The sequence below is a fragment of the Solenopsis invicta genome, chromosome 6 (genome assembly GCF_016802725.1).
Source record: "Solenopsis invicta isolate M01_SB chromosome 6, UNIL_Sinv_3.0, whole genome shotgun sequence".
Classification (NCBI taxonomy): domain Eukaryota; kingdom Metazoa; phylum Arthropoda; class Insecta; order Hymenoptera; family Formicidae; genus Solenopsis; species Solenopsis invicta.
Window position 1 is genome coordinate 20,129,502 of NC_052669.1, and position 14,120 is coordinate 20,143,621.

General features: G+C 36.9%; 1 protein-coding gene and 1 long non-coding RNA gene across 9 annotated transcripts in view; one reads left to right on the forward strand and one right to left on the reverse strand.

The window, feature by feature from the left end:
* LOC105204096 overlaps nucleotides 1-14,120 on the forward strand; it is a 272,220-nt gene that overhangs the window by 238,718 nt on the left and 19,382 nt on the right. For all 7 annotated transcript variants that reach the window (XR_003269145.2, XM_039451075.1, XM_011173142.3 and 4 more), the window contains 2 exons: nucleotides 3,338-3,471; nucleotides 12,869-12,959. Coding sequence is in view for 6 of the 7 variants with exons in the window: in XM_039451075.1 (XP_039307009.1) it covers nucleotides 3,338-3,471; nucleotides 12,869-12,959 (225 nt within the window). In the remaining variant the exon portion in view is untranslated. The remainder of the gene's footprint in view (nucleotides 1-3,337; nucleotides 3,472-12,868; nucleotides 12,960-14,120) is intronic.
* The window catches only part of LOC105204094, a 135,064-nt gene that overhangs the window by 98,770 nt on the left and 22,174 nt on the right, over nucleotides 1-14,120 (reverse strand). The window lies entirely within an intron of this gene.

The window sequence follows — 14,120 nt, forward strand, 5'->3', positions numbered from 1 at the left end:
GACGTTCAAAAGTGATAATGTTGCTGTAAACAGTTTTGACAGTCTAGCAACCAAGTTAAATATCTAAACAATTTTTTAAATGGTTGAATATAATTATTTTGAGATCTATGTCTCAGTAAAAATGTTCTTTTCGTGCATTACAAAATCTCTGAACTAAATCTCAGTAAAATATACTTGGTATTGTAATCGGGTCAAGAGCTCTTCCAAATTTAATACGTAAAAAAAATACGAGTCTACGAATCCATTTTTTATAAAATTCTTTTTAATTATAGTTTTTACATTTAATGTAGCATTATATTTATCTTTAAAAAATGATTTTCAGCGATTTTCCATCGTTCTTTGCACAAGTGCAGAAGTTCTCGTTTCCTTGATTTTCGCTTCCTTGATTTCGAATAATGGAAAGTACACTTGTCATAAAATCACGACTTCACACGGAATTCTCACGGAAAAGGTGCTTGCTTTCGTGATTCGAGCTGTAAAATCTTCGCGAATTTTTCGGGACGAAATCGCGCTCCAAGTATAAACCTTGCAAATACGACATATTCTCGATGGAAAGCAAGTCGCGGGGAGATCCACTGGGAAAGGGGGGTGGAAAAGAGCGTTCGTTAGGATTTAAGGCTGCCATAAATCCGCTCCGGCCATTCCTTAAACCCTCCGCGCGCGAGCGGCGGTCAGCCCGGCTTTTACCAGATTGTATTCCCCGATATCTCCCCTTTGGACCCCACACGTCCTCGAATTCGCCTGAGTCCTTTCTTCGCCGAGCTTCCGCTTGATCGCGACGATATCCGTCGACGTTGGCGGAATTTTTACGAATTCGATTGTAAACGTGGCGAGCCGAGAAAAATCGGCGACCTTCCTGCGAAGGTCTAACATTATGGACATTAGACAAGCATTGGTGGATGAGCATTGTAATGCACCATAAATGGCACGTTGGAATGGATCTTGCACCATGAATGTTACATAAATAATTAACATGATTTTCGTCAAAGAAATTTTCGTATTATCTGTTGCGAGATAATCATCGATTCAAAAGTAGTATTTCAAAAAAAAGAAAAAGTAATGCTCATTTTAACAAAAAATAAATTTTATCGGAAGGAGCAAAATGAGATACAACTTGTATTTTGTATTTCAAATCAAAAGATTGAAAGTATTTCCACATTTTGAATTTTTGACATAGTGAGGTTTCCAAAACATTTACACAATTTGATTTTTAATTTTTGACACATGATGCTGGACAGAACAAATTCTCACCTCTAAATTATAATTTTTATACATAATTTTTATGTACATGAAATGTAATTCAAACTACACTAATAGTCAATGTTTAATTTTATGACAAAGCTTCTGTTCTATTAATTATGTTACAATTAATGTAAATGAATTAAATTCATTTTAATTGATCAATCGTTTTTACGATTGAGAGAGACTAAATAAAGTCGAAACGTTTCGTTTTATTAATTATTTGAAGTACTGACACTATTTTTGTAATATTCTATCTTATTTGCTCGGTTAATTGCCCTTCATCCTATTTGTGAATTTGCTTTAGCATACAGCCGTTATTTCTATTATTCTGATTAAAAGTATTTTGTATTTTGTAATTCAAATATTAAGATTGCTATTTTGTATATTTCAAATATTTTTATGATACATTTTGCACAGCTCCGTTTACTGGAGATAATTATAAATTTATTGTAAGATTGTTACTTCAATCGTTAAAATTATTTTTTAATCTCACTTTAAATTAACTCTATTCTCGTCGTGTTAGAATTAATAGTGTATCCCTTTAATTTTTATATTTGCTGCCCATCCTATTTCTCTCCCTTTGCCTTTCAACAAACTCTACACAATTGTCTCTTAATAAGGGGACTTGTTCAAGAATCTACATAAATCTAATCATCCGTCTTTTTCCCAAAGCCAATCGCCACCGTTGCAAATCTGCGAGCATTATTATCTCGCACCGCATCCCGAAACTTGGTCCTTCCCGGGCTTCCCGGCCGGGACAAACGACAATTTACGGCCGGTCCCGAGATAGCCGCGGTTACCGGCGGGTTAAATCGCGTGAAATACTGCTTTCGGCACATTGGTCCGGCACAATTATTGATGGCACTTGGAGAGAAGCGGGCAGAGAAGCGACGGCCGGGGACTCGTCGCCTGCGATCCGGAAGGGCGCAATCAATGTGGCGTGCGGCCGGGCGCTCCGATTTAAATTCATGAATAATTCCTACTCCCCCGCACCCGCGACGCGACCGATCCGGAGATCGACGAGCTTTTTCGGTCGTCGTCTCGCGCATTTTTCCCCTCCTCATCTCCTCCGACCCGTACTCGCGACCAAGCGGATTCCGGGTTCGCCCATGGCGAGGATCAGACGCTGCCGCCGGTAAATTTCGCCGAGTTCAGATTTACTACGGACCAGAGTTGGGCGTTATCCTAGAAAGAATTGCACACAGGTACCCATCGTTCCCCTCTGAATAATTTATTCGGTTAACGATTGCCCGTTATTTTTCAGCGGCTTGCCCGATTAGTTGCTCAAACACTATAGAATAATTTCCGCGAATAATTTCCCGAAATATTTTACAAATGATCAATCGTCACTATTCGAATTATCCGCAATGGCTACCTTTATTCATTCGATTATTTCGATCTCTCCGAATAACAGCTACGCGCTTTGTATTATCCACGTGAAGTGGAATATTTTAACCTCGCTTAAAAAATTATTCCTGTCTTTATTTGCGTGATGTTTGTCTTATGGCGAGGTATTATTATTAATTACCGAGGTTTCGCTGCGAAAAAAGAGCCGATTGTCCACCGACAATTCCGACCGCGACTCTCCCAATCGCGTAAATGAAAAGCACGGACGATTTGACGGTGATTTATTAATCGTGCCGCTCGTCGCACGTTACCACGAATAAATTATGACGAATGCGCGCTGATTAATTACAAGTCAATTAATGTTCCCCTCCCTCCCCCGCCGGCGAAACGAGCAACGAAATAACGCGGCAACTGGCGTGTTCGCTGCGCGGCGCGGCGCGGCGCGACGCTGCGAACACTTTTTAAATCCGCCATTAATTAATCACACTCGCGCCAGCGATACCTTTCCGCGATGCGCGCGCGATTGCTCGTATCGACGTCATTATTGCCGATTCCATTATTCACGACTGTCGCAACGACGACGTCGATTTTTCGAGGGCGACGCGCGACGCTGAATTTTGCATCGCCGCGTCGTCCCACCGTCGCGTTAATTACCACCCTTTTTTTCCCCACCCACCCCCTCCCCCTTGCTTTTTTTCCGTCTGCCGGTGACTGTCATTAATAAATGTCAATGTTTGGATTGTTGCAGAGGGAGGCCACGCAACGAGATGTGGAACGAGAACGCCGGCAGCGAATGGAGGCCGAAGCTCGGGTACGCGAGGCTACGGCTGAGGCTGAAAGAGCGCGCTCGAGAGTCCATCATCTTCAGAGAGAGCTGGCCAGGTGAGAGATTTCAGAGTTTCGGCCATGAAAAGAATACGATGGAGATGTTGGATCAAAGTTCGAGAATCCCGCTTCCCTTTGATTTCCCTCGAAATTAATCTTTCGCGGCTCACTTCTCTTTCTATACATTTCACGTTTTCTTGAGACGCTTTGAAAAATTTTTCTATTTAAAAGAAACGTGGGATAGAGAGGGAAATCATTCAATAGTATAACTTTTCCTAGACTTATATAAGTAGCTTGTACTCATTGGATCCACAGTTGCCAAGAATTTGAAGGATTTTTCTCTAAATTTGTATTTTGTTAATTGTTATTATCACGAATTTTTTTTTGAAGTATAACTACATTTTTCTCCCCAAAATTTTTTATCCTTTCAAAAATCTCCATGATAATAACAAAATTCAAATTGGAGGGAAAATCCCCAAACGTGACAATCCAATTGGTTGGATGATTAATTGACTGAAACTTCGAACGCGGTTGCCTCTCATAACTCGTAGCTTTTGTTAAAAATTTTATATATATATATATATATATATATATGAGATACGCAATAACATAATAGCGGAAATTTTTTGTTACACAAATAATACAATTTTACTGTAGTGTCTAAAAAAATTTAGCTAAATACACATTGAGAAAAAGTGTTTTGTATTTTGTAACTGTTATACAACTACACGCTAAAATAATTATGGTTACGTGCTCCATTTTTATAATAATTATTACTGCAATGCTTGTAATAACAACCTTACGTTTATAAGATTTATGAATTATGAATAAATGTTTTATTACATTTTCTGATAATTTGAAATATAATTAAATTATGGTAATTGCAACCATTTTTTTCTCAGTGCAGATTTAAAAATAATTTCGTTCCATCGAAATAATTATGTATGACGCTAAAACATGATAAGCAATGCTGTAAAAAGTTCTGACATTCTAACGATCAGCTTGCGCGTTCTAATTCATTTAACTAACAATCATTCTCCAATCTGTATCTAGCTAAATTTTTAGACACCGTTCTCTCCGTGCAGGAACACAATGATACATTTAAAGTACAAGTTTTAATGGGAATTTTTTTTTTTGAAAAGCTATAAGCGCGTCTGAATAGCTTCTTCGGAAGTCTTCCCGATTTTTTTCCCCTCCGAGTAACGCGAGCAGAAAGCGAGAGGGAATCGTGACTGCAAATCGGCTTACGAAGTTTCCGTCAATAATTTGAGGCAGTCGTGTAGCACGCGAAATCGATTTTCTTCCCGTTCTTTCTTTCGCGCGGCCTCCCCGCTCCGCGAAAATCGTTTATTTCATTCGCGGCCGTGCAGACGGCACTTTATTTCCTGCGTGCGGACCGTGCCCGCGCGCGATACATAAATATAAAAGTACCGATGTGTAACGTATAAATAATGAGACCGCGCGCAATAACCAGCGGATCGAATGGTAAATCATCGATATTGGCTCTCGTTCATAACGTACTGCGATCCACCCATCTAAATAGCAACCTCCCTGCGCCTTTGTCGCCTTCCCCTGCTCCGATTTATTATTGCCGAATATCGAAACATCGCTCGCGATACCGCGCGCCCGGAATGAAAAAGAGCTCTCGATAGCGTCTATTAACGAGATTCTCGAACGAGAAATATTTCTTGGCACTGAAAACGGTGAAAATGTGCTTTCATAGTGAGAGATACTCTTTTTTGCCAGCAGTTATTTTATTGCATTTATTATTTTGTTACTGTAGGCAAATGCTTTAACTTGGGAATGCCAAATTTAGAAACTAGAAATTTTTATACACGGAAAGAATGACTTTGCTGAAGTATCTAAATATTTAACTGGATACAGATCTGAAAATAATTTTATTGTACCATCAAAATAATTATGAAGTTCAAAGCATGATGAGCAATGCTGCAAAAATTTTTTGACATTCTAGCAATCAGTTTGAGAGTTCAACATAATTATTTTGATGGTCTAACAAAATTATTTTCAGATCTACATCCAGCTAAATTTTTAGATACTTTAGCAAAACCATTCTTTTCGTGTAGATTGCAAGAAGCAACAGATTAGAAAATTACAAATTACTTCCCGCATTGATGCATCAAATTTTACGATACCCATGTTTTATTGATTTGCTATAAAAGAATTAAAGTCTCATCCCACATGTAGCTTTACTCAAAGAGAAAAATTTGTTAAATAATACTTTTTATTAATTTCGTGCGGTAGAGTATCCGCGAATCAATTTCGCCGAAACGTTTCGAAGAAATATTGTTAGCGGACGTAAATGGATTTCTTTATCGTCGAGACCATATACGCGGATTATTTGCCGAATAATTCGATAGATTGGCGCACGTTGGTCACGAAGAAAGGTCCTCGTGTACATTTCTGTCAAAACCAACGATTCGTTTCGCCAAGTACACGATAGGAAGGCCTTTCAATCGCGACCCTTTGACTCGGTACCATGAAATGAACAGAAAAAAAAAGAGAAATCTTCTTTTTCCCGGGGATCAATAACATGCCGTAGAAATTAAACTGGCGAACCGATGGACACGGGCTTATCAACTCGACTGGAGAAAAAAATCGTGGATCGTTTTGACGTAGAATATTGCAAAACAACTAGTTATTCGGATTTGCGTATGTACGAACGATCGAACGTTGAGAGAAAAAATGGTTGCAATTGCCACAATTTAATTATATAATTCATATTCATTTTCGGTGCCCAATAGTTGTTTTATCGATGCAAGTTATAGCTTACTGTTAGTTATTATTACTACGTAAATAGTAAGCGAATGTTAAAAAAATTGTATTTATTATAACTGTGCTTATACTATATAAAAACGTTTATTTTATTTTTACCAATTATATCTTGTATATTAATATTTAAAATTATAAATAGTAAAAATAGTAAAAATCTTTATAGAACATAACTGTAAATGTGAAGTTATTATTACATTATAGCAATAACCAACTATAAAAATGGAGCTCCTAACCGTAATTATTTTAGCATGCAATTATAGTTGAAAACATCAAACACTTTTCTCTCAGTGAACTAAAATATTAACTCTTTCAAAGAAATTCGTTTTCGAATAATCAATAGATTGTTTCAATTATTTGCATGCGATTCCGGCAATATTTCGATATACACTGCCAGTAGTAAAAATCTATACTATACGTAATGAATTATAGATTTTCAGTAACTGACAGTGTACATCGGAACACTCTGTATTGTTTATAAATTATTAATAACGTAAATGTACATGACGCGATTTATTACATATGTAGTTGCGCATTTCAAAGTTATATGTCTGTGAAAAGTTGGTATTCCTCACGATTTCGGTGTAACGGAAAGTTTTGACCTGTCTCCAAAGAATTTTAAAAGTCCTCGTGCGTTTGAGAAAACAATTCTGGCAACTGAATGTAAAAAAAAAACGTTTGTGAGTGTGGGTATGCAATAATTTTGGTATTAAACGTAAGATTGGTGAGCGGAATAAATGTAGGATTATTTTGACGGAATTTTTCGGGATCCTCGTGTGATCTACGTGGACTCTTATTCGTTATGTACACGTAGCCCTTTCTCTCTTCGGGGGGATGGCCCGTCCACCGGTATACGGCGCACCACGCAACACGCATGAGCGATGCGTGTACGGCAAATTGATATCCCTGTTTTACAGCGTGCAACGTGACATGATGCATTATAACCAGCCGGATACGTCGGCGTGACGGTTCTCTGCACCGCGCCGCCGTGAATTAATCACGCGTTGCGCGCTGCGACGAACGCGATCTACTCGCTTCCCTTTTGTGTCTCTTACGTCACTCCTCGCGCCCTTACGTCCGATTTAATCCCGATGAGTATTGAACATTGCTGAATTACAATTTTCTCGCACTTAAGGGATTACATATCTTTTCAATTTTCAAAAAAGTCAATTTTTTTTAACTTAAATCATTCTTTATAGTGTCTAGATATGAGAAGAAAGTGAAAGGTTGTTGAAAAATACAATTATTTATGAATTTTCTTTGTCAAACTTCAAACGCGTTTTCCTCAAAATCATGTTTTTCAAAAATCTTACAATAATAATTATTATTTTTTTACACATTAATAATCAATAAAACATGTCCTTTCTGTAGATATCGAATTTATTATTTTTTCCACAAAAATTCCCAAAAGTAATTTTTCAGCATCGGAAAAATTAAGTAACTTGTTAAAACTTAACATGAACATCGTGAAATTTTAAAATATTGTAATAATTAATATTAATGTACTTCATTGGAACAGCACAAAAAGAATTAATATTTAGCAAATTGGAGGATAATGTTATATGATTAAATATAAAAAAATTAATTGAAACTCTTCATATATTCTTTGAATTAATCTTGGGAATTTTTTATATATATAAAGTAGACAACTTTGAAAAGATTGAATTTTATAGAGCGATTAAAACAATGTAATAATTTCTATAATTTAATGTATTTTTATATAAATCCTGAATATGTAAAAACTACGTTATTTGCATAGATTTTTTAAAACACACGCCTTTAGAATCGTTCGACGTGCATTACGAGGAAATGATCGCTTGTATCACAATGAAAGGTATCCTTACCGAAAATTATAAATAGTGATGAATGCTGAACGCGATGCATAGTCGGATCGGCAAGCTTCGAAGCATGAATTTCTGGCCCTTTCGCCTATCGCCGACATAAATCAGGACCCCAAATGTTTTCTGTGCGGTAGTTCGCCGAAAGCACTTCTCGATAAGAGCGCAGGGCTTAGAGGGCCGCGACCGGCCGGACGGACGATACTTAAAATTCCGGGACTTCGGCATCTCGAAACGCGCACTCCGACCGCTCAATTAAACGTGATCTTTTGTTCTCACGATGTGTTCCCTCGCGTGGAATCTACGTCGCGATCGCGGCGGAATTAAAAATGCGGCCCTCGTACTAGAAGCGGCTTTTTACGAGCGGCCCGTGAGAGTGAGAGCGCGCGGCATTATTTTTACGCGGTCGGACACGAAATTGAATTTTCCGAGCCCTTTCGCCCTTTCGGTGCGTCGCTGCAGAGAATCCTATTAACCGCACGTAGGAACAATGCAACCTAAATAGTTGTACGTACATGCGAAGGAGGAAGGGAATGGGAAGTAAGAGAAAGCGGTTTGCGTGGCATACGTACGCGTCGGTCCTTCGTTTCTCGGATTTTCTCGGATTTTCCCTCGCGCGGACAGATAATTTGAATGCATTCATTCGGCATTTTCTTTGATAAATTGCCGGAATAAATGCTAAGGCAATCAGCCAAAATACTGGGAATAAATTACATGTTCGGCGACGTGAAAGTGAATAAGTAAATACTAAGCCAAAGTATTGACCAAAAAAAAAAAAAATTATTAAAGTATTAGAGCGATAATCAAAACTATCAATTAAACAATTTTGTAAAATATTAAATTGTAGTTTACATAAAATTTCTAGTTTTTGTCTCGTATTCTGACTCGTAATGTCGAAGATTTGTGACGAAACTCGTTCTCGATGGATACACGGCCAAATATAACAAAATAATAAAATTTCTTTACAATTACTCACAACTATGTGTAAACATGGTTGTAAGTGGTTGCAAAGTATTGTAAGGCGCAGTTGTTTATTTCTATCAACCTGAACTAACTTCAATCTATAAAAAAGATATTATAAAGATAAAAGACATACACCAAGTACATAATTTGGTAATACTTACAAAATATTTAAAACAGTAAAATTATTTCTGGTTTATTAACTAAATATTGGCATCATTTTATTTAACATGGCGATAGCTATTACCAAACTCTTTTCAGTCCACACGTCCACAAACATTGTGGAATTGAGAAAAGATGAAAAGATAGCTGAAACTAACATTGATAGAAATACTCGTGCACCTGAGCCTCACGATTGCAATTGCGCTATTGCACAATTAAATAGAAGGCCCTAAGGTAGAAATGCAAACGCAAAGAGATGCAACGACGCGAACATCGACTCGATCGTCGCGTTCAACGCAACGCGCGTTATTTCACGGATATGAGAGCGAGCCGTTTTCAAAGCGCGCCCGCCGGAAATTAATCTTCGTCCCGCACAATCGTGCCGCCGAACTTCGCCGTTTCACCGGCGTCGAATGACGCTGCGTTACGGGGGTGTAGTTTACGGGGGCGTATCCTCCCCGCGCGCGCATATGGAACGAATGCTGATTCGTGACCGATGAAGTTTCGACGCGACTGCGACGCGTTAACGAACGCGAAATCGACGTGTCCCCTGGGCGCGACACGCGTAAAACCGTGACGGGCGTGTAACAATTTCCATATGATAATGACGCCCGGCGTCGCGCACAAAGGGCGCATCGCGTTAACGCCATCGCGCGCGCGCGATTGAGCGCCGATATCTGTTTATTCTGTCGACTACCGGAGTTTGCGAAGCTCACGCGTGCGTGCGTGCGTACGTCCGTCGCGTCGGGACGTGCGTGCCGCTGCCACTCACGCGACACGTGTAAATAGTAATTACAATAGCGCAACCAGAGAAACCGTCGCTCTAACGCCGCAGATTCGTCCTTGGAAATGGAAAATGTAAATTTCGTGTAGAGCCCCTCCCTTGAAACAGAAATAAGTGCGAAATTTGAACGAGATAAAATAAATCAAGTTAAAATTGAAGGGAAAAATGTAACCGATGTGTATATATATATATGATGTAAAAAATAGAAAGGGGAATTAGATCAGATGGAGGAATGATTTTTGAAAGCTAAAAATAATTTTAATCGCAACAAAAAAAGCGAATACATAAACGATCGAATGCAGAATGAAATAAATAAGAGTTTTTGGAATTTAAACAAAATAAAATTAATTAGTCTAAAAATAGAAAGAGGAATTAGATTCAGAAGAAAAAAATTATTCAAAGAGACACGCGATAAAAATAAATAAATGTTAAGAGATAAAAGTAATTTTAATAAAAGAACACATAAATAACTAAATGCATAATAAAATAAATAATACATAAGATAAACATAAAATAAATATAAAATTAGTATCTTTCAAGAAAGCTTTCTTTAAGTATTCGGAATTTCAAGAAAATAAAATAAAATGTATGAAGCTGAAATTGAAGAAGGAAATGCAATCGATGACGTGTATAATATAACATATAAAAATAGAAAGGAAAATTAAATTCAGAAAGAGGAATGATTCAACGCACATAAAAAATGTTGAGATAGAAATAATTCTGATCCCAATGAGAATAACGAGCACATAAATTGAATGCGTAATAAAATGAATAATAAAACGTTAAATCGGTGTATCTTTCAAGAAAAGAAGCTAGTTCGCATAGACGTTCTTGAATTAACGAGCGTCTTTCCGCGTACGATTCGAGGCTGCACAGTACCCCAGAATCATCGTAATCGAATTTGCCGAGCAACAGTTGTAAATCATGAGGACCGGCTTGCTCGTGCCATGTGTTTCGAGCGAAAACAGAGAGAGAAGTAGAAAGGCGGAGGTGAGGGTAAGGGAGCGCGCTATGCTTGGGGGAGCTATACCCTGTTTTAAGGGTGCAGCAATTGCGAGTGTTACTTCGACGATCGATCGCGCTCTCGCACGGTCTTCCGTATTTCCTCGCCTAACTAAAAATGTAAAACGGCAAACGAAATAAGTCCCACGGCGCTTCGAAAAGCTTTTTTTAAACACGATGATCTCAATATATTCAATACAATGAATTTAACAATAGCAATGAACAATACGATGAGATTAAGGCTCGTGTGTAACAAATTAAATTTCACAAAAAGGTCAAATTAACCGAGCAATAAAAGCATTAATTTTAATATACATGTCATCTTTTATTGCTCGGTTAATTTGACCTTTTTGTGAAATTTAATAGCAATAAAATTTATTCGTTATTAAATGTAACTGTAATTAATGGCTAACCGATCGTAAAAAAAAATCCGTACTTTTCATTCATAATAAAAGTATTTTCAAACGGCATTTAAGAATAATTAATATGCACAAAAGCTTCAAATACTCCCGTTTGTTTTTCCTAATCGAAATCGTCGTTTTACAAATTCTAGTGATCAAAAGACACAACGACAATTCCTATTATGTAAATTTCTTCAGCAGATTTGATGTATCGATGTAAGTTTTTGAAGCCAAGATAACATTTGTTGGAATATGTACATATATGTTAAAGATCTTCGTATAAAGTATTGAATTCTCTATTATTAGTTATCCAATTAACGAGAAACGATCGTGACTTCCCTCTTCCTCTGCGCGTGAGCCGTGAATTTACCTTTATTAAATGTCAACGGAGTACAATCGAATTGGAACTCGTAACTGGCTCGAAAGTTACTTCGCCAAGGACATAAGCAACGATATCTGTCCTATGGGGGCCGCCGATGGGAAGACGAAGGGTGTTGCCAGGCGCTGCGGCAACCTCTCGCTCGAGAGCCTCCCTCGAAAAGCTTAAATCGGCTTCATATCTCAGCCGCGCCCTCGCATCCCTAATCAGATCATTAACCCCGCGCGGAGCGTTCGCGCATGAGAAAGTTCACCAAACAAAAATCCCGATCTTTCGATTTGCTTCTTCGTGAGTAATGCGAGAAAAAAAAACAGCAGGCTTCACACTTTGGGGAAATGAAGGCGCCGCCTGAAGAATATGAAATGCATTCAGGGACCTAAGTCTACTTAATACTCTCGAGTCTAGAATCGCTAGTGTCAGTAAAAAGTTGAGTTCAGAGGTAATTGTCAAACTTTGAGGGACTAAGTGTCTTCTTGTTAGAGCTGTAGGTCTATAATTCGCAATTTTGACGTTTCATTTAAATGAAAATATTACGAATCCAACGCTTGCGCCACGCATATCCGCACGGAAACAAACGGTTTAATAAAGTATCTAAAATTTTTTAATTGGATACAAGTCTGAAAGTAATTTTATTAGACCACCAAAATAATTATGCAGGTCATTTATAATACAGGTCGTTAGAATATCAAAATTTTTTCCAGTAATGCCCAATATGATTGAATGTCCTTTATAATTATTTTAATGGCAAGAAAGTTGTTTGCAAATCTGCGTCTAGCTAAATTTTTTAATACTTTAGCAAAACCGTTCTTTTCGAGTGAGCAATTTATAATTTCAATTTTAAAAATTCTTACGTGGAGCAGGCGCGAGTCAAGTATAGAGGAAGTGCGTGGTGAAGAAAAGAGAGATCTTCCTGGCGAGTTTATCTCACGAGAATAGAATCCTTTTTGGCGAAAGCGAGACTCTTCAGGGCCAAGGCGAGGTCGATTCAGAGAGCAAATAAATTTCCCGGCAACACAATAGAAAGCTACCGAGGAGGCTACGAGAATGGTCTCAATGGCTCATTCAATTAGGATCTTTTCAACGAGGGATTAAAATTCGCGAGCCTCCTCACGCTGACGGTTCTGATTTGTTGTTGCAGGATGGAGGAGTCGTCGCGGAGTCTGCTACAACAGAAGCACCGGGCCGAACAGCTGAAGCAGGAGAAAACGGCGCTAACACTATCCTACGAAGTACGTAAGACTGTCTGATCCTCATGTATTGTTAAGTAACTTGCTACGTTTTACCTTAGATTTTATCGAGATAATTTTTCCTTCGTATAATCTTATATAAGTGAGAATACTAAGAGTTTAACATTCTCTCGACGGACATATTCTCATATCTAACAATTTCTAATTATGATTTAAAAAGTTCTTACGTATAATAAGCGCAAGATAAAAAAACAGAGTTAGTAGTAACCCCTTTCGGGATTAGAAATGGAAAATTCAATTTAAAAATTGATAACATTCAACTCGTGAAATTAATGTCCATCTCCATCGATGTAAATTATTTTTAATCTCGATTTATCTTTTTTCAATTCTTAAAATTGGAAGAAGATAAAAAAAGCTAAATTTATTGGTGAAAATGGATGATAACAAATGAACGTGCTATGATTAACGAGCTTCAGAGATTTTTCTATGGACAATCAATATGTCGAAACGGAATAGAAGATATTCACAGTGCTTTAAAGTGTGCCATTTGTCCAATCTAGCTAGACAAAAATATTTCTACTTTATTATATGCAAATATTTTCTATTATTCTTTAGTTTCATGATTATTTATGTTATACATATTTATGTTAATATATTATTTACATAATAAATTTCATTCTTCATTTTCCTTACATTTTATATGCAAATGTGAATATATATTTTGTTCCCCAAAATTCATAGTTTAAATTTAAAATTAGTATACATAATGATATAAATAATCATAACTAAATAACAATGCAAAGTATTTACATTTAATCAAGCAGAATTTTTGTCCCGCTGGATTACTGATGTATGTTGAATATGAATTAAAACAAGATTAGGATTATTTTCGCATTTTAAATTTTTGTAGATGTAAATATAAGAATTAATAGAAAATAATAAAGCTTTTTAATTTCAAAGTCGAGAAACTTTGTGATTTGTATAATTTCATAAATACTATGTAAAATATAAATGCATATGGATATATTATAATCTTTATATTTTTGTTGAACATTTTTGGAAAATAAAACTAAAAAATATAAAAATTTAAATTAAATTAAATTATTTATGTTGTAAACAATAAATATAATTGTTAATATTCCTTCAAATAGAAATATGTATCTTATTAAAAAATTCTTTGAATTTACATTTAAAAATAGTATA